General features: G+C 31.9%; 2 protein-coding genes and 1 long non-coding RNA gene across 11 annotated transcripts in view; 1 reads left to right on the top strand and 2 right to left on the bottom strand.

Annotated features, from left to right (window-relative positions):
* The window catches only part of LOC105154831 (uncharacterized), a 234,313-nt gene extending 232,515 nt beyond the window's left edge, over positions 1-1,798 (top strand). The window contains exon 4 of the long non-coding RNA XR_015545497.1: positions 1,711-1,798. This is a non-coding gene — a long non-coding RNA (uncharacterized LOC105154831). The remainder of the gene's footprint in view (positions 1-1,710) is intronic.
* A 618-nt stretch (positions 1,799-2,416) lies between these two features.
* Positions 2,417-13,924, bottom strand: LOC105154833 (cilia-and flagella-associated protein 96). The gene is given in 7 exon segments (XM_011070575.2): positions 2,417-2,796; positions 4,535-4,802; positions 5,833-6,017; positions 13,445-13,469; positions 13,472-13,672; positions 13,674-13,723; positions 13,726-13,924. Coding segments are annotated over 7 exon segments (1,155 nt in total). The 5' UTR covers positions 13,772-13,924.
* A 2,517-nt stretch (positions 13,925-16,441) lies between these two features.
* The window catches only part of LOC105154834 (defective proboscis extension response 14), a 204,661-nt gene continuing 198,516 nt past the window's right edge, over positions 16,442-22,586 (bottom strand). For all 9 annotated transcript variants that reach the window (XM_087407155.1, XM_087407156.1, XM_087407153.1 and 6 more), the window contains one exon: positions 16,442-21,083. In XM_087407155.1, the coding sequence (XP_087263281.1) occupies positions 20,986-21,083 (98 nt within the window). In that variant the 3' untranslated portion in view covers positions 16,442-20,985. The remainder of the gene's footprint in view (positions 21,084-22,586) is intronic.

Below are 22,586 nucleotides of genomic sequence, written 5' to 3'. Positions count from 1 at the left end.
CTCGCGTAATTTATGGGGACTAAATGTGATCTATAATTAGCAATATTTAAATTCTTATATTTCAAAAATTGTTGCTTAAAATAAAAATTTACAAATAACTTTTTATTTAATTTTTGAAAACTATCGTATTATAGTATTTTGAATCGCGAAATTTAAACCATCCTGTATATAAGTATTTAGTATACAGTATGTATACGAAATATGCTAAAAGATTTGAAGGGTGATTTCTCACAAATTTATATAACTATGTACTAAGAAACGATTTAATTTTAAAGATACATTGTAAAAATCAAATGTTAATTTTAACTTATAATTGTATAGTGAACTTTCTGAGACATTTCTGTGTTAATTTTAACATTTTTGCATGTCTCAGAAAGTCTCTCTCTCTCTTTCTCTCCACTATACGACTATAAGTTAAAATTAATCTTTTTATTTTTTACAGTGTACAGAGTGTTAAAAAATTAAAGAAAAAATTTCAAAAATTACTCGAATTATTTTGCTAAAACTTTGTATACGTTTAAAGTTTCATTAAAATAAATAAATTAATAATTAAACTCTTTTAGCGTACTTCGTATACACCGTACATGTACATATATACACAGGTGTATACACACACACACACAAACACATATATATTATACACACATATCAATATATATATATCGAGTAGATAGTCGTACGACTGCTTCGAGCTGTCTTGTACGATGCTCCTTATACGTTTCTACGTAGACCAGTGAGTATTGGAGAGGCATTGCAATGCCTGGAATGTTTAATACCGGCGCAACGACACGGCACGGAGAAATGGTCGGCTTCAACCGCGGAATAAATCTCGTGGAATCATACCTACCCGCTGCCATTTCTTGTCTGCCACGTGCTCCACGAGAAATTTTTCAGAGGAGGAAACGCTTATTGCATTTCTATACATAGCACTTCGTGACGTGGCGGCGCGCGGAACTTCACGCAAAGACACTTAAGATACTAAGTTCATTTACTAGAAAAATTCACCATCCGTTTCGTTTTCCTTGCGGAACTATACATCGCATGCTATAATCAAAACGTCCTTCATACATTCTGACAGTTTGCTTTTACACGAAATATTGAATAAACTTCATAATAACACGCGATAACTTTCTTTGGTAATTTTTATGCGTTGATGATTTATTAAAATATATTCATAACAATTCAAGATAAATCATAATGTGTTCCTTTTATTAATATTATAATATACTGTGATTTAGCCAAGTTTTGCTCATTTTCATACAGCAGAGATCATTCTAGCAATATTGCAGTAACATTGCAATTATTACAGCAATGCTGTTATAGCTTCTGTGCTGTATGAGTTAATACTAGCTTTGTTTAATATGTATTGATATTATCGTAAATTAGCATAAACAGTAGAATTAAAAAGAGTGTGATATGAAAGATAAGAAGTATTTGTAGATATTAAATTTAAGCTAAAAGTAATGTATTGATAGTGGATTCTACACATAATTAGCCAATAATTGTAAGATACAGATGAATGTATATTAAGTAAAACCGAGTCTTTTTGGCATGTAAGCTGAAACAATAAAATTTTTCCTTCTACAAACTTTATCAAGAAAAAGGAACATTTTTTTATTCGTAGCAAGTAAAACAGCCCACTAATTACGCGCTCCGCGTAGCTCTTGTTTATCCAAATAGAAAGTGCATTCATCGCTTTCTTTCTTTCAGACTATTCTGCAGTTTCTACCTACTGCCAACTTGATAATCCTACCGTACACGATTATTGGAGACATTTAATTACGATTGCCGAGAGTGGACTTCTACGACAATGGCGGTAGAAACATTCGTTAGAATTTCATTAGGAGCGTAAGACCGAACGCGCTGGGGTGATTCACTTTGAAAGGACTCGACCACCACCTGAATGTTGTTGCAGCCGTACTTGGCCAATCGCCATTGCTGAAAAGCGATTTGTCGGCCCAACATCGTAGAGACGGAAGCGCGATAGCAGAAGGCGATGGCTTCGCCAGTACGAAATCGCATGCATTGCGGACGCGATAAAATAGAAATGCATTCAGAGCCTTCTGAAAATTCTATGGGATTCGGAATGAAATTAGGATAAAATGTAATTTACCAACTGGAATTTTTAAAGTGGATTTAATGAAGAAATACGCATAGATTCACAGTGTCGTAATGGTTTCATTCGGTTTTTTTTCTTTTTCTTAATTTGTTCATAAATAATTTACTTAAACGATATTGTACAAATGTAACTACTGTACATAAAACGTTACGAATGAAAGACAAAAAGAGAAATATAAAATCTAATTATTTTTAATTAATTTTAGTATGACTGATAATTACAGAAGAAAGTTTCTTTCTAACAGTGAGTAAAAAAGAAGTTCGGGAGTTCAATTTCCGTACAATTAGAAAGATTTTCTCAGTGCATAGGATATACTCGTTCCCGATATTCCGAATAATTGCGAGCGTTGCACGATATTTTTGTTATCTGCTCGATAATACTATTCGTATATTTCGAACGTAGAAACGGTCCACTGCTTATAAACTTGCGCTTGGGAACGACAGCTTCCTTAGCTTTAACATAAGGATCGCCCGTGTACTCTGGAAACTTGCTGAAGCAACCATCGTGACTTCCGCCGGGTTTCTTGGGAAAAGGGACGTAGAATCGCGCGAGTGTCTTCCTTGCAATCTTGATCGGAGGGATGTAAGTGGGCCCTAGTTCCTCATCCTTGTAAGGATTGGGGGGGAAATAATCCAACGGCGCACTAGTCCTCAAGAATCGGCCTTTGGACACCACTTCTATTGCCACCAAAGTGATGATTTACATTTAGAATATATGAATTAGGAAAAAATCATAAGCGATAGTAAGAAAAATGAATATTTTAATAAATATATATAACCTCAAAAATTTAATGTCGGACACAGAAATTTAACATATATATGATTTGCACAGCTGGATTAATTGGAATCGTATGTAATAATCTTTATATATAGTAAGTGCAAGAGTAAATTAAGAAATTTCCAATTCAGAGAATTTGCAAAAAGCTTTTAACGTGATGGACTTCTAAGATCTAAAAGATTCCTGTAAAAAGAATTTCAAACATTTATGATACTAATTAGGATTTCATTTAATTGCTACCAAACATTTTTTGAAGGTATTTTATGTAAAAGTTAAAAATGCGTTTCTCTCAAAAATCAACGTAATTCCTTTTTTTACGATATAATTATAATTAATTACACACTGCCGTATAAAATAAAGGAATTGTTTCGAAAAAATCCAATCTACATCTATGTTTCATTTTCTCATTAATTTTTTTACGCTGTAATTGGAAAGAAATTCTCTCAATGTATTATATACATACATCTAGAAATTAAAAACGTTAAAAAATAACAAAATTTTATAAAATACTTTTTATTGGCAATTTTATTGTCTGCATAAAGTGGCAGAACAATTTTCTATCGTTATTACTAATGTATATAGTAATAGTATTTTCTACCGTTATTAATATATATGTAAATTGTAATTTACTATTAAAAAATTGTTATTTGTCGGTATATAAATTATAATTTATTATTATTAAAAAATTGTTACTTTAATTAAAGCGAGAGGTATGTATATTTAGCTTTTAAAAAAATTACAAAGCAGTTATGATTTAGAAATTGATAATAAGGAGCACACAACAGATGACAAATGTTCAAAAACAAGAACGCGATATATATATATATATATATATATATATATATATATGTATACACACACACACACACACACACACACACACACACACACACACACACATATATATATATATTGTACGATTCAAATTATTAATTCAATCTCGAATTCAATCTCTCTCAGCTAAATTTTAGTGCTTAATAAAATTTTAGTATAAATTTATATACATCTCCAGTTTTATAAACTGCGCTCTGATTTCATTTTCAGTATTAAAACGCTATCTGAAATTGAAATTGAGATAATAATACTACAAATTAAATTAACAAATAACAATTATATATTGATTCTGATAAATCTTTTAAAAACTATGAAGAATTTTTGCTAAAAATATATATACTACTAAAAAGTTATATACATATTTAACATTATTTATTGAATTTATTATGTTTTTCATCAGTATAGTCTGTAAAAAAATATTTCGCAAAAAGTATTTTTGCGAATAAATTATAAATTCTACAAGATGCTTTATAATACATGAAATAAGATGAGAAAATAAGGGAAGAAATTCATTCGACATCAATGCAAATACACGTGACTCTTGCTCTTATTATATTCAGCTCAACGATCAAAATGAATTACTTTTAACTTATAAATCTCTACCATGAGTTATACGAACAAGCAATAATTTATTTTGTTTGTAATATAAAGTTTAATCTCTTTTTAAGCTATTTTAAAAACATTCATTTTCAGCATATCGCCTAAAATTTATGCATTTTTTCTTAGATTATACATTTCAAGTTTATCGAAAGTTGTTTGAGAGAGCGAAGATTATATCGGAAGTATGAACAAAGACGCACTCACTTTTATCAACCATTCTGAGATCGTAAGGCTCGTGAGAGTATGATGGATAAGGATTTAAGCAAATATTCGCATATCCTGGGCCGCCAAGCGGATTGGGCTTGATCTTCATATTAGGTAATGGCGTCTTTTTTTTCTCTTTTTCTTTCCACATCGGACTAAAGTAAGAAGATTTAGCAAAGCATCCATACCAGTCTCCGGGCGTCGAGTGCTTCTTCGATGGGGATGTCGGTTTCATGTGCCCACCGATCTTTCTCTTCTCGTCTTCTATCTGAAAGGTTTAAGTCGTAAAATTATACTTGATACAAGATAGGATCGGGTATTATGAGCACTGCAGATAATATAAGCACCCTTTATATTTCTGTAACGGTTGGTACTAGTGCCAACTGTTGTAAAAAGATGCATCTGTTTTCGTGACATTCCAAAATGCTGCGAAGTGATCTAAATTTATGTACTTTGGATATTTATCATATTACATAGGATAACAATATTAACAATACAATAGCAATGCTAGCAATACAATGTATTGCCATAATTAGCAATTACTGTACATTAGTATACATATTTTAGCAATGGTTGATCCTTTTATGCTCAGTTTTATAACTCATGGTTAATTCTTGACCATGGTTTAACTTATTTCTTATCTCTTTTCAATTCTAGCATTAGAAAAAGATAAAGAATGAGTTAAATCATGGTTAAGAATTAATCAAAAGTCGTAAAACTGGACCTTAGAGTTTGGTAATAGCTATTACATGTATGAAATGATACCAATCAAATATTTGGTTAAAATAACCAAAAATAATGTTACTTTTACAAATATTTAATAAATATTAACAAACTGTTACCATTTGATAATACTTACTAAATATTTGTAACATTATTTTTTGGTTATATCAAACAAACATTTGATTGACATTTGATCTAATAAAGACGGCAAGTTTAAAGCAAAAAATCATCAGCAAATTGGATTAGTATAGCAGTCTAAAGACTTGATAGACGAGGACATTTTTATGACGTATTCTACATGTTACTTAATCAACTGCAACTGATTAACTGGATAGTTTTAATTTAAATCAGATCAATGTAACGCTGCGCTCGAAAAAAATTATAATTAAACTTTATTAAACGATATTCTCCAAGAAAGGGTATAAATTTTTCTAATAAAGATTTAATTAAAATTTAAATCTCAATCGATATACATTAACGGATCCTGCTCACAAACTTTCTTTAACGTTTTATTTTTAATAAATGATCAAAAAAAAATTGATTTCCTATAATTTCGCACAATTATAAATACGTACCCGTTGCCTCGCCTCATTGCGCCATAACTCTGTGTGTGCCTCTCCTTCAAAAATTCGCTCACATTCCTTCGTGAATAAGTGAATACGAGGCCCGCTGAGAATCTGACGCCCTTTGGCAACATCACGAAATTGTATAGGCTTCTGATAAACATCAAAGGGACCCGGCGGTGGATCGGTAAAGAAACCTAAAAAGACTTTATCTGTGAAAATCCTAGAAATACACATAGACAATTTTATCACTCGATTTTGTATGCATTACCCACTCGATCGATATCAATTTTTCCATGATGTCGACCAATAAGCGCGATATTTGTTGCAGGTTTTTCATTCATATTTTACCTTTTATGATAGCTATAACTATTGCATTCCTTTTTTTTTAATATAAAGTAACCTAAACTTTATCGTATCATAATGAAGACAATTTATGGGAAACGCGCACGCGATGTTCGTTTATCAAAAGAAAAACAACAGGATTTATTGATGTAATTGAAAGTATTAATTTTAACTGCATGCATTTTTCATACAATTTTATATTAGGTGTTGGAATTAATTCGTAGCGTTTTTTAATGAAAGAATGTTATTTATTTCACATGAGCATTAAAAAATACATTAATGAAAGTACTTCCCATCACTTGTAAAACGCTACGAATTAATTCCAACACCTAATATATTTTATTACAATTTTATATATTTTTAAAAAAAACGTTAATAGCAATTATATATGTACAGTTCGTACTATGAGAATCACACCGTGGAGTCTTGAGCATTAAGAGTGAACTTATGAGTAATTGACCTGGTTACCACCAGTAATGAGACATTCTTAATGAGTTGGTACTAGCGGATATCTACGGTATTCTCGTTGTGGTAACGTTGGAAACATTTCATTACTGCTTGTTTGGAGAGACTGAATACTAAAGGAGTCGCACATTTGCGAGAGAAGTGATTATAATTGTGTGCGGTCTGATCTCGTTAACGATAACGATAAGAAAGATTACAGAAACGACCTTTCTTGTGATAAAGGTCTGAAGTAAATGATTGATAATTATAACGCAAGCAGTGTTAAGTTACAATCGGTCGATAATTGCGAGTTCTTATTGTTCATTTCTCTACCATCTTCCCAAATCACATATATAGAAAGAACGGTTTATTGAAATATCTAAAAATTTAGTTAGATGCAAATCTGAAAATAAATTTGTTTGAATCATCAAAATAATTATATATATAAGACGCTTATCGACTTTTATAATAATTACCCAGATATAAATTTTCTAATGGGACTAATGATTGATTCTAAAATTTTTTATATAATAACATGTTTACGATGTTAAAAATTATATTAAACTATAGCAAATAAATATACCAATGCGTAAAAATAATACAATGTCTTTATTTTTATTTTAATTTATACCAATACATTTTTAAAGCTATAATTATAACGAAATTATTATTGTAATTCTTGTTATTGCACAACTCTGCAAATAACTTAAATGTTACTAAATTGGTAAATTCATTTTTAAAATTGTAAATAAAAATTAATTTTTAAAATATTTAGAAATAGTTAGAAAATAATATTTCCAAGAGGAGCAAATGATCGTCCCTAGTAAAGAAATTATTATTATTATAATTCTTATTATTATAGTTATTAAGTTCTTTATTTAAAGAAGTTATACCTTTTTAAAAATTGCATTATTTATCTCAAATAAAAAACTACAACTTAAAAATTAATTTTAAAAAATTACAAAATTTATTAAAATTTTATGGCGGAATTATTCTGGAGAGATCATTTTTGAGACGAACTTTTAACTTGCTTTGCTCAAATGATTAAACTGATTGCTAAAATGTTAGAACTTTTTATTGTCAAATCAGTGTCACACGTAATTATTTTATTATTTTATTATTAATAATAGTCCAACAAAATTATTTTCAGCTCTACATCTAGTTAAATTTTTAGATGCTTCAGCAAAACCGATCTTTTCATGCAAAAATTGAAACGGTCTTACATTTTCTTATTTCAAGTGATCTGACTTCTCGGCGATATCGTTCAACCGTAAGTTCTCGCCGCAAAAACCGAGTTCGTCTTTGCCCGTAGCCATGCGTACGTGTCAACCTGATAATTTCCACGGTCGCTATCTAACACCTAAAACGCTTCCGCGCAATCCACCGTATAGTTGGCGAAGCGGGGCGACAACGGCTGTGATAATAACTAAACTTTCGATTGCCGAGGCAAGCCATTAAGATAAGACTTTGAGGTGGCTAAAGGGATGCCCGTTTTCGAAAGGGAGTAGTTGTGGAATCCGTAAGAAATCGCACTAGAGCCAAAGAGCTGTGGGAAAGTAAACGGAAAAACGGGATGAAATGGACCTGCAAAAAGAAATCGACGATTGGAATAAGGAAGGGGAATAAGGAGAGGGATGGTAAAATAGAAAAAGAACGCGGATAAAAGAAGGAAGGACAGCGGGGATGAACGAGATAGACGAAAGTGGGAAGGTCGACGGAGATGTCAGCTGTGGAAATGGAAAAATGTTGATATACATCGGCCGAACGATAAGGCGGATAGATCGATTAAGATTAAACGTCTGGTCGCTGAGTTTAAGACAAGTTACATTGGAAACTCGGGGGAATCGCCTTCCGTAGAATTGAAATCAAGAACGTGACCATTTAATTTGCAAATGGGAGAAGAACGATTGACTCGCTCAGCTAAATTCGACTCGCCTCGACTCGCTGCATCTCCGACACTGCGAGGAAATCATGATAGTGCTTTATCCCTTGATTACCTGATATTCTCCGCAATGTTTGAACAATAACACACGATTTTTAACTTTTTGTGGACTGATGAGATTACACATTTGGGATTACAGGCCTTCATTTGGGATTTCATCCTTTTATTTTGTATACTGCTTGCTTTTTTATGAATTTTTATGAATCTTAATCTATAGGGTAATTTTTGATGTTATATTCAATGTTATATTCAAATGTGAGATCAAAAAGAAAAAAAAAGTTCAAAATGATTGATCCAATATGATAGAATAAAAAAATAATCTAACTATTATAGAAAACTCAGCTTTAAGGAATTTTTTATTTTAAAGTACCGCTTATCAAGTTTCTAGTTTCGCTTTATTTGAAGCCCTTCATTCCTATGCAAACTTAATACTGATTTCCAAACTGATTTTCAAACTCTGATTACGAACCCTGTGATACTAAGTCCTCCTTTATTGGAGGTTACTATCCTTTTGAAGTTTGACATTTTCAGACATTCAAACTCAATGATACCTATAAAACCTCCTAAATTGAGTTTTACTAAGTTTCAACTAACATAATCAGTTTATTTTATTTTATTTTTTTGTTTTTATTTAAATGTTAGAATTTTGAGGCTAGAATCAAATTTAGCAGTACTAAAACTTAAAAAACACAGATTTTCTTAAGTTTCTTTGTTAGAAAACTTCAGTCCCCAAAGGATTAAAAGTTGACGCTAATATAAGTTTATAGGAATCAGAAATAACCCTATTAATGAATGAAAATACTGTTTCACAATTAACTCGATAATAGTTCACAGTGTTTAATTCCATAACGCTCTCGATATGTAAATTTTACGTATAAGTGAGTGAGGTCATTGAGCGCCAAGTTATGCCTTCAATTGCCAACAGGAGGTCCAATCTGCCATTTTGAAAGCTAGGACAAGCGGAAATAAGCTTCAAAAAATTCTGTCTATTTTTTGTATGTCAGTTTAGATATTTTAGTGATCAGTATTACTCAGACAAGACATCCATTGGACGTCAAAATTTTGTTTTTATTTAGTACAAACATTCATGAGCTTAATATGAATATGTTTTTAAAAACATATTCGACATATAAAATACATTTACATTTGGATGTTTTAAAAATATCTATTTTGTATATTTATACCTTTAAATGTTCTCGTTGTAAAACAGTTATGAAATGTCTCTTTATTTTATAATAAAAAACTGTACTATAAAATATATACATATATATATTATATATATATATATAAATATTAAAAAATATATTAACTTATATATATTATATATTAATAAATTAAGTTCCTAGCGTAGCATTAAAGCATATTTATTAAAAAAAAGAAGAATTTAATATTATACTATCATTATGTAGTAATAATATATATATATGTATATATATTATTACTACATAATGATAATATTAAATTCTTCTTTTTTTTAATAAATATGCTTTAATGCTATGCTAGGAACTTAATTTGTTAACATATTTTTTAATATTTGTTCATAATGTAGCATAATAATAGTAATACAATATTATTAAAACGCAAGTTGATAACAAGTTAACTGTGTGATGTAAATTGCATTTGTTAAAAGAAATTCTTGACTAAAATTGCATATCCGGAAGCTGTACGTGACATCGTCGTCAAATGGATGCGGCAGAATCCGTATTTCTTGTAAATAAAAAAATCTGGAATAAAAGACGTAGCATTATAAGATTTTCCACTCGTATTCTAATAAAATGATTTTTTGAAAGGTTTCAAGATAAAAATAAAATAAATAAAATGTAATTTAGTATATTTCGTTTAATTTTGTGTAAAAATGATGCATAATATTCTTGGAACTAGAAATTATATAATATTAAATAAATATTAAATCAATGTTCCTGAATATTTGCAAGACACTGTAATTGAATGAACATTGGATGTTTCTGCAATGTCTTTTTTACGTTGAATCTATGCTTCGCAATGTTGCAATTCAACATATGATTTTGTATATAAGTAATTTACCAAACATTAAATGTAATTAATTGAATCTGTAGACAAAGACTCCAATTACATTCAATTGCGAACGGACTATCGCCGACTTAAATTTGCTCACTGTTTTAAATAAGTCCAATTTTGATCCGTTATATTCTTAAAATAGATCTTTTTGTCCAGAATAGACACTGGATGTTTTTAAAACATTATAAAAATATCTGAGATTCTATTTTGAGTGTGTGTTTAAAATACGAACGAAATTTTCAATACATACATTTTTAATATATTTTTTAAACATTACTGTGCTATCGGTATAACGAAAGTGTGATAAATGATTTTAATTTTAATAATTATTCTTTGTATATATTATTATACAGAGTATCTCACAATTACCGCATTTCTTCTTAAAAACGTATTCTTGAGATAATTTTGAGACAAAAATTCTAATACAAAAATGTCGAGGCTACAATAACTTTTGGATAATAATTGATTAAAGATTGATAAAGAAGTTTGTAATTCAAAAACTGTTATAGCCTCGATATTTTCATATTAAGATTTTCGTCTTAAAATATTCAAAAGAATCCAGAAATAATAGTAGAGGCTATAAAAGTAAAATTGTTTTTTATTTATAAGCATTTAGAGTTATTAGCTTATAAAAAAAAAATTATTGTAGTCTTGACATTTTCGTATTAGACTTTTCGTCGCAAAATTACCTCATGTCTTTGGAAAAGGAAATGCGGTGATTTGTGAGACACCCTGTATATATTATATATATTATTATATACATTATTATATTATTATATATATTCTTTGTATATTATATATTTTATTCAAGTGTTATGAGGAGAGGCATACACTCATAATTGGACTACAAGCTTCATATTATATTCATATTCAAAATTTTATTTGATGATATCCTTATCTTTTAAGTTAATAATTAGTAAGTTATGTATGTTTATAAAAGTCTAGTTTATATTATTATAAATGTTTTGTCATTATCTAAAAAGTGTGAATTAAATGTATGGAAAACTTGTGTTACATTAATTAAGAATGACCTATTTTCTTATATCTAAAATTTACGTATTAATAGCATATTGTATTATTCAATATCGATAGCGTTCTAAAGTTAAGTTTAAATACTATGCACGCGAAAGAACAGGTAATTGAAGTATATGGGACACACCGAAGATACTACTGTTCTCTAATGTCATGATATTTTCACTCTTGCAAAATCTTGTCTTGCAATCTTGTCTCAAATCTTTTTGGTTATTGTTTTACAGTCTATATTTTAAACAGGAATCGAAATTGGAAATCGGTAAACAATAACGAGTGTTTTAAAAGCTAGGTATCGTCTTGATTCGATTTCATCAGCAAGATAAGTTGACTCTGAAAATATCCGTCGCTGTTTTTAAATCACAGTATATTTAGAAAGATTGCAGAAAAAAATCGTAAAAATGTGTTATCGCCCTGGTTGAAGATGATTTAAAAGAAACATTTTCAGAAAATCCAATCTTCAGAATTCCAATTACTTTAATCTTGTGTTATCCATTTCTGAGAGGGTTTTCCGAGAAAACAAGCCGTCAATAGCAGCAACAATAATGGCATAATCATAAACACGAGATGTACAAACGAGTTATCTATATTCTACGGCACGTGTTTCTGGCACGGACCCGACGCGACGGTCTAATAGGGGTCCACAGAATTGCAGAATTATCGATATCGCGGTAGCATTGCAGAACCACGTCCATTAATTCAATGTTAGCCTAAAGGGGTTTAAATAATTAATCGAGGGACCTACACATCACGCGATTAAACACTACAATTAAGCCAAAGGTTCACCAGATATCCGTGCCGGCGACCACATCGTCTTTCTATATTCTCATTTCTCTAAGAGAGATACGAATTAGCGAGCTTTACAATATCCAATGTGCGATTGCGGATATAAATGGATCCTCCTATTGATGTAATTGTGAGATATACAGTTGGAAAATTTGATTTTAATTTAACTCAGTTTGATTACGATTATGTTTGTGTTAATTTCTTTATATAATCTTATATTTACTTTACTTTTACGTAACATTTGTGTAACATATTTCTTTTATGTTAAATTAATACAATAATTTAGATGAACAGTTTGGGACACAAATGTGTTAAATAAATGATAAAAATAGATATGATAAAAACAGATGCGATCTAATTACTTACAAAATATTTGACGTATCCCAAACGATCTACATAATAAATTATTATGCTAATTAAAATACAAGACGAATATAAGTATTAGGAAGTAACACAAATAATAAAAAAATTGATAAAATAATATAACACTAGCATAAAATTTGTAAGCATATTTTTTTAGTAAAATATTGTAATTAATAATTAATATGTTAAATTAACACATTTTATTCATTTATCTTAAAATTGATATTAGACGTAAGTTTTATTTGTTCACTTATTCATAAATTGTTATTGTAGCATTAAAAAATATCGAGTATAAATTTAACTCAAATAATGCAATCACATTTGTTAAAAATTTAATATAAAAGTTTTATCAAAAATCGATTTTAACCGATAATACAAAATGTTTTCTATCGTGTACCCATTCTACGATTTGACATTAAGATTAGTTGTATTGATATTTAATTTGATCATATTGATTTATATAGTTATATTTGGCATTGAAATTAGTAGCACATAGCAACTCTAAATTTTTACAATGTATCCCGCTTTTTCATTATTGTATTATACATAAAATCCCATCTTTTTCATCACATCAACCGTAATGCGCAACGTTACACTTTATAATTACGTAAAATTATTATCATATTAAAATGAAATAATTAATGAAAGAGGATTATACGTTATCTAAAATTAAATCACTTGCATGATGTTGAATTGTGTACGCACTCCCTGCTTGGGAGCTATCCTACTTGCCATAGTCAAAGAGCCGAACTGTTTATACTGACTGAGTGTCGCGATTGTTGGCAAATTGGCGGTGGACGGATCTGTCGACGATGGCCGGGGTTTGATGAAGTAATGGACGTTCTCTGTCGGCGTGTTGACCTGGCCAAGCCACATACATTGTAATGGTACGTACACAAAGCCGACAAGGCAACGTGGTGACTGCCAATACGCATTTAGCTTTGTACGTAAGCCCTCTATGTACATACACCATGTATCTGTACATGATGCGTACTGATGTAACATAAGCTACGGATTGTTCTTGAGTTCGCCCGCTTCTTGAATTCTTGTAGATTCTCCGATATTTCTCTGATATTTCTCTGATGTTTCGCGTGTCTAGATTCGCTAACATTTCACGGACATAAAATGTCTCTTTTTAAAATAACTATGTAGTACAAGACCCAATTAAATAAAAATTAAATAAATAAATAAAGAGTTACAAGTCTAATAGTCTGTTTATTACAAATTTTAAAAATTAAAAAATTATATTCCCTATATATAAAGCTATCCTAATTATCTTTTTTTTTTTAAATATAAGTACTATTTATTGAATGTAATGATTAGAACGGATTCTCTATATATTTAAAACAATAATAATAATAAGTAAATTTCAAGGCTAATGAGAGTCAGCGCACAGTTATTGATTAGAAAAATTACTTCTTTCTGGACCACTTAACATTTTTGACCGAATTTTGACGAATTTTAATTGTAATATTGTTAAGGATGACTCCAAAGTGAATTGAACGGGTTCAGATTACGAAATAAAGAAGATATTACAGTTTTATGAAAAAGGAATTTTTCTTATCAATAACATGCGTAACCCCTTCTGCGCTGACTTTCATTAGACTTGAAATTTAATTATTATTATTATTATATTTCTTCCGGAGTTAACGTCAAAATCAATAATAGAATTACTGTGATAGTGGATTTGTAAGATCTATTTAATTGAAAAGCATTAACTATAAATTTCAAGGAACCAAAACAGCATTACTCGTGTAAATATATTTTATTAAAAATAATCCAAATTAGCAGATGAAACATAAAAAATTGAATTATTTAACATTTGTAACAAAGAGGTAAAGGTTTATAATTGAGTGGATTTAATAGACCTACCTCAGTTCCGGATGATTAAAGATTATTAATCCATTAATACCGCTACGGCGATATATCCAACGAAAGGAACAATCGTAACCCAAAATGTTCACGTGGCGTGATTTTTATGGGCGTAACCATACAGCGTGCTGTCTGCGTCCCTTTTTTCGAGCATCCGCAACTTGACTGTGTCGAGATGATGCATAGCTCACCAACGGTACGCGCTAGAAGATTCCACGTGTCGCGCATCCACTACGTGCCGCTGCAGTACGAAATTATGACAAAGGGTTTATGTCTTTCTCTGCTCTGCCACCTCGCAAAAAGAGAAACGTTGCTCATGCGAGCAGTAGGACAATGGAGGCACGAGGAAGTATGCAACAGCACGGTCGAGAGCTATCCGAAATAAAGCGGTTTGTTTCAGCGGCACTGTTTTAGAAATATCTACCTACATCACAACGTACGGTGATATTTCCCTTAATCAAGGGTACCGTGCACCACAAACGTTGACAAAGGGAAAACGTGTTTAACGGTATTACGTGTTTCTAAATTGTGATTATTTTACATGTAATTACGAATCCTTTCATTTTTTCGCAAAGAGATAATTTAAAAGAATTCTATAATGGATTTTTAGCTCATTATATTTGTCATGAATTTAATTAAAATCAACTATTTCTTAATGGAAAACTTATTAACATATTTAAATACCGTGCGTTGCTGTCTTACGTCCCGTAATACAATTCTGTAAAAAAGAGAGAAAGAAAGAGGAAGGTACGTCGCAACGGTTACACGAAAAGGAATTATGGACAACGAAATAACTTGCCTATTCGAAACACACTCATGCGCGATGTTATGCCACGTCGTTTACGTCAACAACGGCGAGAATATACTTTACGTCTGTCCGCACTTTGTCTCTCTCTCTCTCTCTCTCTCTCTCTCTCTCTCTCTCTCTCTCTCTCTCTCTGTTTATGTCTTTCTCTCTTTTTTTTTCTTTTTTTCTCTCATTCACACAGCAAACGTCAGTGCCAACATTCTGATTTAGTATTTTTCCAGGCAGTGTATTGCTGAAAAGGGGAGCTTTTAAAAACCGCGACGTTTAACGCACCCAGTCTGCCCAGAGTATAGCATAGAGAAGGGGGAGGAAGGGATGTTCTTTTTTCTGCCAGTTCTCGTGCGCTTCGTTTTTTTCAATTTTTCGTCCAGCACTCGACACTCTAGCGAAGCCTCTTCCGGCGGCTTTTATCGTAGCTCGACTCGTCCAGTGAGTTTATCATTGTGTCGCTTCCCAGACCGCCATGAAACTCTCAAATAAGTCTTCTCGACCAACACGTCGAAGGGAATAATTGTTATGCTTTTTAAAGGTAGGAGGAAGTACAGAAGGAAAATATCATGAATATAGAATGAATATTGAATACGAGAACAATCACGTAATTTCCGGGCATGACACCGATTTCCGTAATCTTGCCAGGAACGTAATTATTAAAAACTTCATCTCTCGGGCCTGCGTCGGGCAATTTTTCTTTTTGTCGAATAAAATGACTATAAAGGATGCAATAGAGTCGAGTTAATGGGATATCTCTTCGTAATGGATGCTAAGTAATGTTCTCCCGACGGTTTTTTTCCCTTCTCTAGCGTAAGTCTCCGGACATAATTTGAAATAATAAAAGTTCATCAAATTTTTCACAGCGGAATTAATGCGTACGACAGAAAGGACTCAAGCTAATTAGCTATTTAAATGCCGAGACGCAGAGCATACAATGCGCCGTTATCTTGTGAAAAATGTTATCGTCGTCACAAGAAGGGAGAAATGAGAGTAAATACTCAAGATTAAGTACTATACATTTTATTGTATTCTGCGTTTGAGTTTTTATAAATAATGAACAGTGAATACCGACATTGAATGAGTTTTCTATTTCTCTCTCTCTCTCTCTCTCTCTCTCTCTCTCTCTCTCTCTCTCTCTCTCTCTCGCAAATTCATTCTCTCTCTCATTCTTTCTGTTTTTTTCACTCTTTCTCTCTTCGCGTTTACTGATGGACTGGGCATCATGGGTTCGTTCGCTTTAATCGCATTAATAATGATATAATAGTACCAATAACGTACAGATGTGCTTACAGACTTGCTTTAACCGTTATCGTGGATACATTAGTATGGATGCAGGGGGATGAAATATGATTAATGATGATAGAATATATTGGAGAACATGCGCGCGCGAATTTGCGCGGCATGACGCGGCGTACATACACCACACTTTCGCACGTCCTTCCCACCGTTCCGAAATTATATAGCTGCCCGCGGCTTAACTTCTAATTTCGAATTACATTATCGAACACACGTAGATTATTTCGCTCGCAATCTCGCGCTCCTGTACACCAGACGTATACGCAACACGCCCGAGTATGATATTACACAGAAACTTTTGCGCGAGCGATAATCGTTACGTCACACCGGGGTGGACAATGGCGGCACACTAGCCGGGCGAGGAAAAAACAAAGGGAAAATATTAAAAAACAAAAAAACACTGCTTATTCCGGAGGGCCACTTTTAATTAGAGATAATCTCCTGAAGATTAGCGAGGCCAAATGCAGAACTGTTCTAAATAGAAAATCATTAAAAGGCAATGTGTGCAGATATAAGCGTGTAAATTCACCTCGATATCAAAAATTTACAAATTGTATTATTCACAAATGAAACCTGCGTAATAATTGACTGTAAGCGATAGCTTCGGAATAAACGCTTTTAATCGTTATGTATATTTATATATATATATATATATATATATATATATATATATATATATGTATGTATGTTTCAAATGTTTACCAACGAAAATTTTACGAATTTTATATACGGAAATGTTATCCGTGATCCATTATCTCGTTTTACTATTATTACTTTAACGTGCAATATCTTCGGGGCTCACCTTGGATGGAAATTAAATATAAAGTAGTTTTTAAACTACAGTTATAAACTGTAAATATTTGTCGTTTTATTAAAACAATTGAAAGAGATTATTAAGAAATTGAATAAAAGAAACGTTTTTAGAAGAGATCTATTAAATCTCTAAATCTTAGGCCTCAAATATTTTTTTACGAATAAACGATGTTTGCTGGATATCACAGCTGAAAGCTTTCTCCTATATTCTTCGAAAATGAATTCCGCGCGTGAACAAACGTGGAACAAGCAAACAATCGAAACTGATGACATTCGGTCGTGTTGCCTGTCGGCGGGCGACAGCGAATAGTTCGCGTGTAAAATCTACGGTTCTTGCGCCACCGATGTAGTTATAAAACTGTCAGTCGTAGTTTGTGAGCTCGACATTAATTCGCATAATTGGGCTCTCGCGGATTTAAGACAGTCTGAATTCTGCAGTCTGCAGAAACAAGGACACAGAACAGAACTTAGTCTTGAAACTTCCATTAAAGAGATAGCGAAACGGCGCGAGAGATGAAAGAGACTGACGATAAACTGAAGAAGTGCAGGACGTGGGCAGTGACGCCGCGACAGAGGAAAACGCGACTGAATGGAAAGTTTGCCCGCAAAACGTTTGGTCGTCGTTACGATTCAATGCATCTCGATACTCGTCCTGGATTCAGAGGGCTTTACCTCTCTCGCTCGAAATAATAATTAAATTTATCGCGGGCGCTGGTTACGCGCGGATGTGGCTTTAGCGTAACGGATCGCGAGGCCGCACGCGCCTCGTTGAAATATTTTGCACCTGTTCGTGCAATAATGCTTCTGTTAAATTATCACATTACAGCCGGGGTACGAGTATCGCCGCGAGTAGAAACTACTGATTTACGCCAAACTAACCGTACATCATTGTCAGGTAGGGCTGCTTAACGGTTCATTTTCCATCGGCGCAATCGGTAATTTGTTGCTCGATCGATCCTTGTCCGACTTGTCGCGCTTTTACAATGCCACACGTCCTGTACATTGCAGTTCCGCCCGAGCAATCTGCATTACATACCTCATGGAATCGTGTACTTACCGCTATACCGAGCGAGCTGTAAAATTTCGAAAATTCAAATGTTTTCAATTCACTATTCAGTTTACAGACTCGACTCAAATTTGTAAAATTTATTTTGCATCTCTACTCGTGCATTACTTTTTTCCAATTGTTTCATTAAATTTCAGTAAATGTTTTATACAAATAAATTTAATATTTTTAAAACATGTATAAATTTATACGACACGACGCGGATTGAGAGCCAGCTTGTGCAACAATAAAAAGTTCATATATATTCATATAAGATTGCACGATTTTTATGTAAAATATAAATAATATGATATTGTCACGCTTTTCATTTTTATAATGATTGATAAATTATGTTATTATCTGAATTTACAAGAAATATAAATTGTTATAACATAAAATCAAATAAAACGTAAATGAAAAATTTATTTTGTAGTAACCAATATTTGAGTATACCAATATTTAAATATAAAGAGAATTTTTATACAGGAATATGTATATCCTTTCCTACATTTTTTAAAGAATATTGTAAAAAAGCATACAACAAAAAAAATATGCAGATAAAAGCATAAAAATTTCCAAAATTATCCAACATATCGATTTGCAGGCTAATAAAAATGTCCTTAATAATTGCAAAAGAAAAATGATCGTGTAAAATAACGTTTATTACATCCGCGATAATTACATAATTTTTTGATAACCAAATTTTATTTGATGTTCGTCAATGTCGAGCGAATGACGCACGATGAATAGATCCTCATCGGTCACGTTCATCGCATATTTTTCGCGCCACGAGCATGAAAACTACCAGTGAACAACGACGATGTATCGCAATTGTTGTTTTATGCTCGACAAAGGCGTCGATTTCTTTGAGCCATTGCAAGCCTCGAAAATATTGCTTCCATATTTGTCAGATAAAATCGAACAACAATAACTATGTAGATAAAATCGATCGATGTTTTGCTTCAGTTATTTTTTTATTAACGGTGATCGTAATTTTGATTATAGATGCCAATTATTATTATGTTAACTTTTTACAAATGATTTTGCGCTTTGATTCGTTTAATGAAAAGATTTGCATTTTGTACACACAAAAGATACTGATATGTAGATATACGTGGAATTAGTTCAAAGCTATTAAAAAATGACCCAAATTATAACATTCAATTCAACAAATGGGAATATTTTTATTATCCCTCAGACAACACAGAGGGTGCAATTACATAATTGCATAGATCGATTAAAAGGAAAAATAATTCGAATTTATATTCACAATAGTAAGTAGTGTCAAATTTGTTGGACGGTTGTCGTTCGACATTTCAGGAAATCTTATAATTAATCTCATTCTAAAAGTACATAACAGTTTACAGACAGAATATAAATTCAACAAATATATATACATATATGAAAGGTATATATATATATATATATATATATACAAAAGTATACATATACATTTCAATCTGCAAACTTTATAAAACGTATTTACCTCGCCAAGATTCGTCTCTTTCGATCGATACAGTTTTTCGTTGTTACACCCTCCGAAAAATGACGTACTAAAATTTATAGGGAAACGATACACCTTTAAATTTAATTCACATTGAAATCAATAAGAAATAGAATAATATATTTACCTCGCGATATATATTTTAAAATTCTTTACGGTATGAAAATAAAAATTGATTGTGGAATCAATCGAATCATCGATTAGCTAATTATTATTTTCAGCACAATCGCGAACGTATGCCATAGATAGTCTGGCATTACATATCACATGAACGGAATTTTCTTAATTAATGTATCCGCGTTTAAACATACAGACGCGCAAATAACATACGCATTAACAATGCATTGTCAACATGTTAGTACCGACAGTTCAAACACAAGGGAGCGACGTGAAATTTCTATCCCTCTTCCTGAAATTTACAGTGTGCGTTCTGAGCGCGAACGCTATTCGTCCTCCTCTATACGCAAATCTCGCATTGATCGCCGCTGGAAGCGATTAGTCAAGTTTCTCGAGAGATGCTCGGAAATGCTCTGTGGAAACTGATATACGCCGTCTCGCCGTACGACGAAACTGCGAGACGCGGTGCTTCATAGTGAAGCTACTTGTCCAAAAGTTAAGTCCACGATCGAAACGGATTCGGATGATATCTCCGTCGTTACCGCGCACACACACGTATTTGCATTTCGCGTGAGAATACCTATATATATCCTCGTCTATGTGATTCGCAGCAATTTCATGGCATTTCGGCGTGCGGAAAGGAACGGAGGGCCTAATGCCCAAAGTTTCCAGCCGTTTCGAGAGGACATTCCGAGTGCACGAGTCTCCATAGGGGAAAGAGAAAATTAGCACCATTCGGATCGCAGGTCCAAAATGTACCGGGGTCATCACGGTCACCTTAAGAACGATGATAGTGATATCACAACGGTAAAGATAAAGGTCGCCCTCGGGGCCGTGGTACCGCCGTGTTGCATGGCAGCCGGATTCTCTCCTGTAACAAAAAGCAGAAGCAAACGTCATTAATTTAATACGCTGCCCTCTCTCTCTATTCTCTTTCATTCCGATATTTTTATTTGCAATGCGAAGTATCATATTTTAAAGAGAGACCGCAAGTTGAATTTTTGAAAAATATTTGAAATGTTTACGAAAAATCATCGTCTGTCCCCGATATTTTGCTGATATTGCACCAACAGAATGTAGAGATTAAAGTCTGGTATCATTTTTCCAACACATAACGTTCTAACAAGTATTATATTTCATACGAATTATAGCTTGTGAGAAACTAAATACTGAACTTCAAATAAAACAACATATTCGTTACACTCTATAATAAAGTAATACTAATAGTTTTATCTTTAAAACAGAAAAATCAAAATTTAAAATTTAATAATAAGAAAGATTTCCAAGGTGATAAAAAAATGAGAGGATATAAAGAAAGTACCTACATGAATTGTACGTGTGAAATCTCCGTTAATAATTGAGAACAATATTTCTACTTCGAACTGGTTTACTTCAGACCGGTCGATAAATGTCTTGTTATTATAACGTTTTATTTGTTCCTTTCTTGTCTATCTTTAAATTACACTTTTTATTTGTTTTTAGCCTCGCATCTTGAAATTATTTACGCCCATTATCGTAGCGATTTTATTGTCTCTGCACACAGAAAAATATTATACGCAAGTAATAATTACTTTTTTATTTTAAGCATTTCAAAAATTCATATATTCGCAAATCATAAATTCATTACAAGCATCAAATTTATTCAAAACATGTTTTGTGAATCCTAGTAAGTTTAATACTTCAATCAAGATTATTAAATTTAAAAAATTCGATTTATTTATTATATAAAATCACTTCTTTGATCAATTTTACAATATTCTTCAAAAGAAAATAAATTCTTTGTTTTGAGTATATAGTAATAAGTTTTTCTAGTAATAAGTGTTTTAAGATAATTATTAAGAAAGTATTCTTTGTTAATAACCGTTACTTATTAAAAAAGAAGAAATTAAGTTCACTTTTTCTAGCAACAGAATGACATTTTTTCTGTGTTTTGGTCTCCTTTGTTGTGGGCTCCTAATATTTATTCTAATTATAAATTTCTCAATTTATCAGAGCAACAGAGCAATAAGGAAAACGTAAGGAGACTCGAATAATAAATCATCTCGTGTTCGAAAAGACGTCCAGTAATTAACTGTTAAAAGCAATTACTCTGAGAATAAGAATACTTTGTATATACACTGTAAACAATCTATTCTCAACTATAACAAGCGAAGCATATTCCAATGGACAAATGGAATAACGGTTCAATTCTTTTATTTGTTCTGTCACTGCGTACCGTGATAAAAGCCGAAAGATTGGTACACACACTGATTGTCCACGCCAGTATTTGGCTTTTGAATTGTCCAAAAATTCAAAATATAAACGTGAAGTCGGTCATCCATAAAATTCGTGGTAAAATATCAAATGCGACACAATCTCACGGGCGGTCGTCGCA

This window comes from Acromyrmex echinatior, chromosome 6 (assembly GCF_024713525.1).
Source record: "Acromyrmex echinatior isolate Ae372 chromosome 6, ASM2471352v2, whole genome shotgun sequence".
Taxonomy (NCBI): domain Eukaryota; kingdom Metazoa; phylum Arthropoda; class Insecta; order Hymenoptera; family Formicidae; genus Acromyrmex; species Acromyrmex echinatior.
This window is presented reverse-complemented; position numbering and strand designations above follow the sequence as displayed.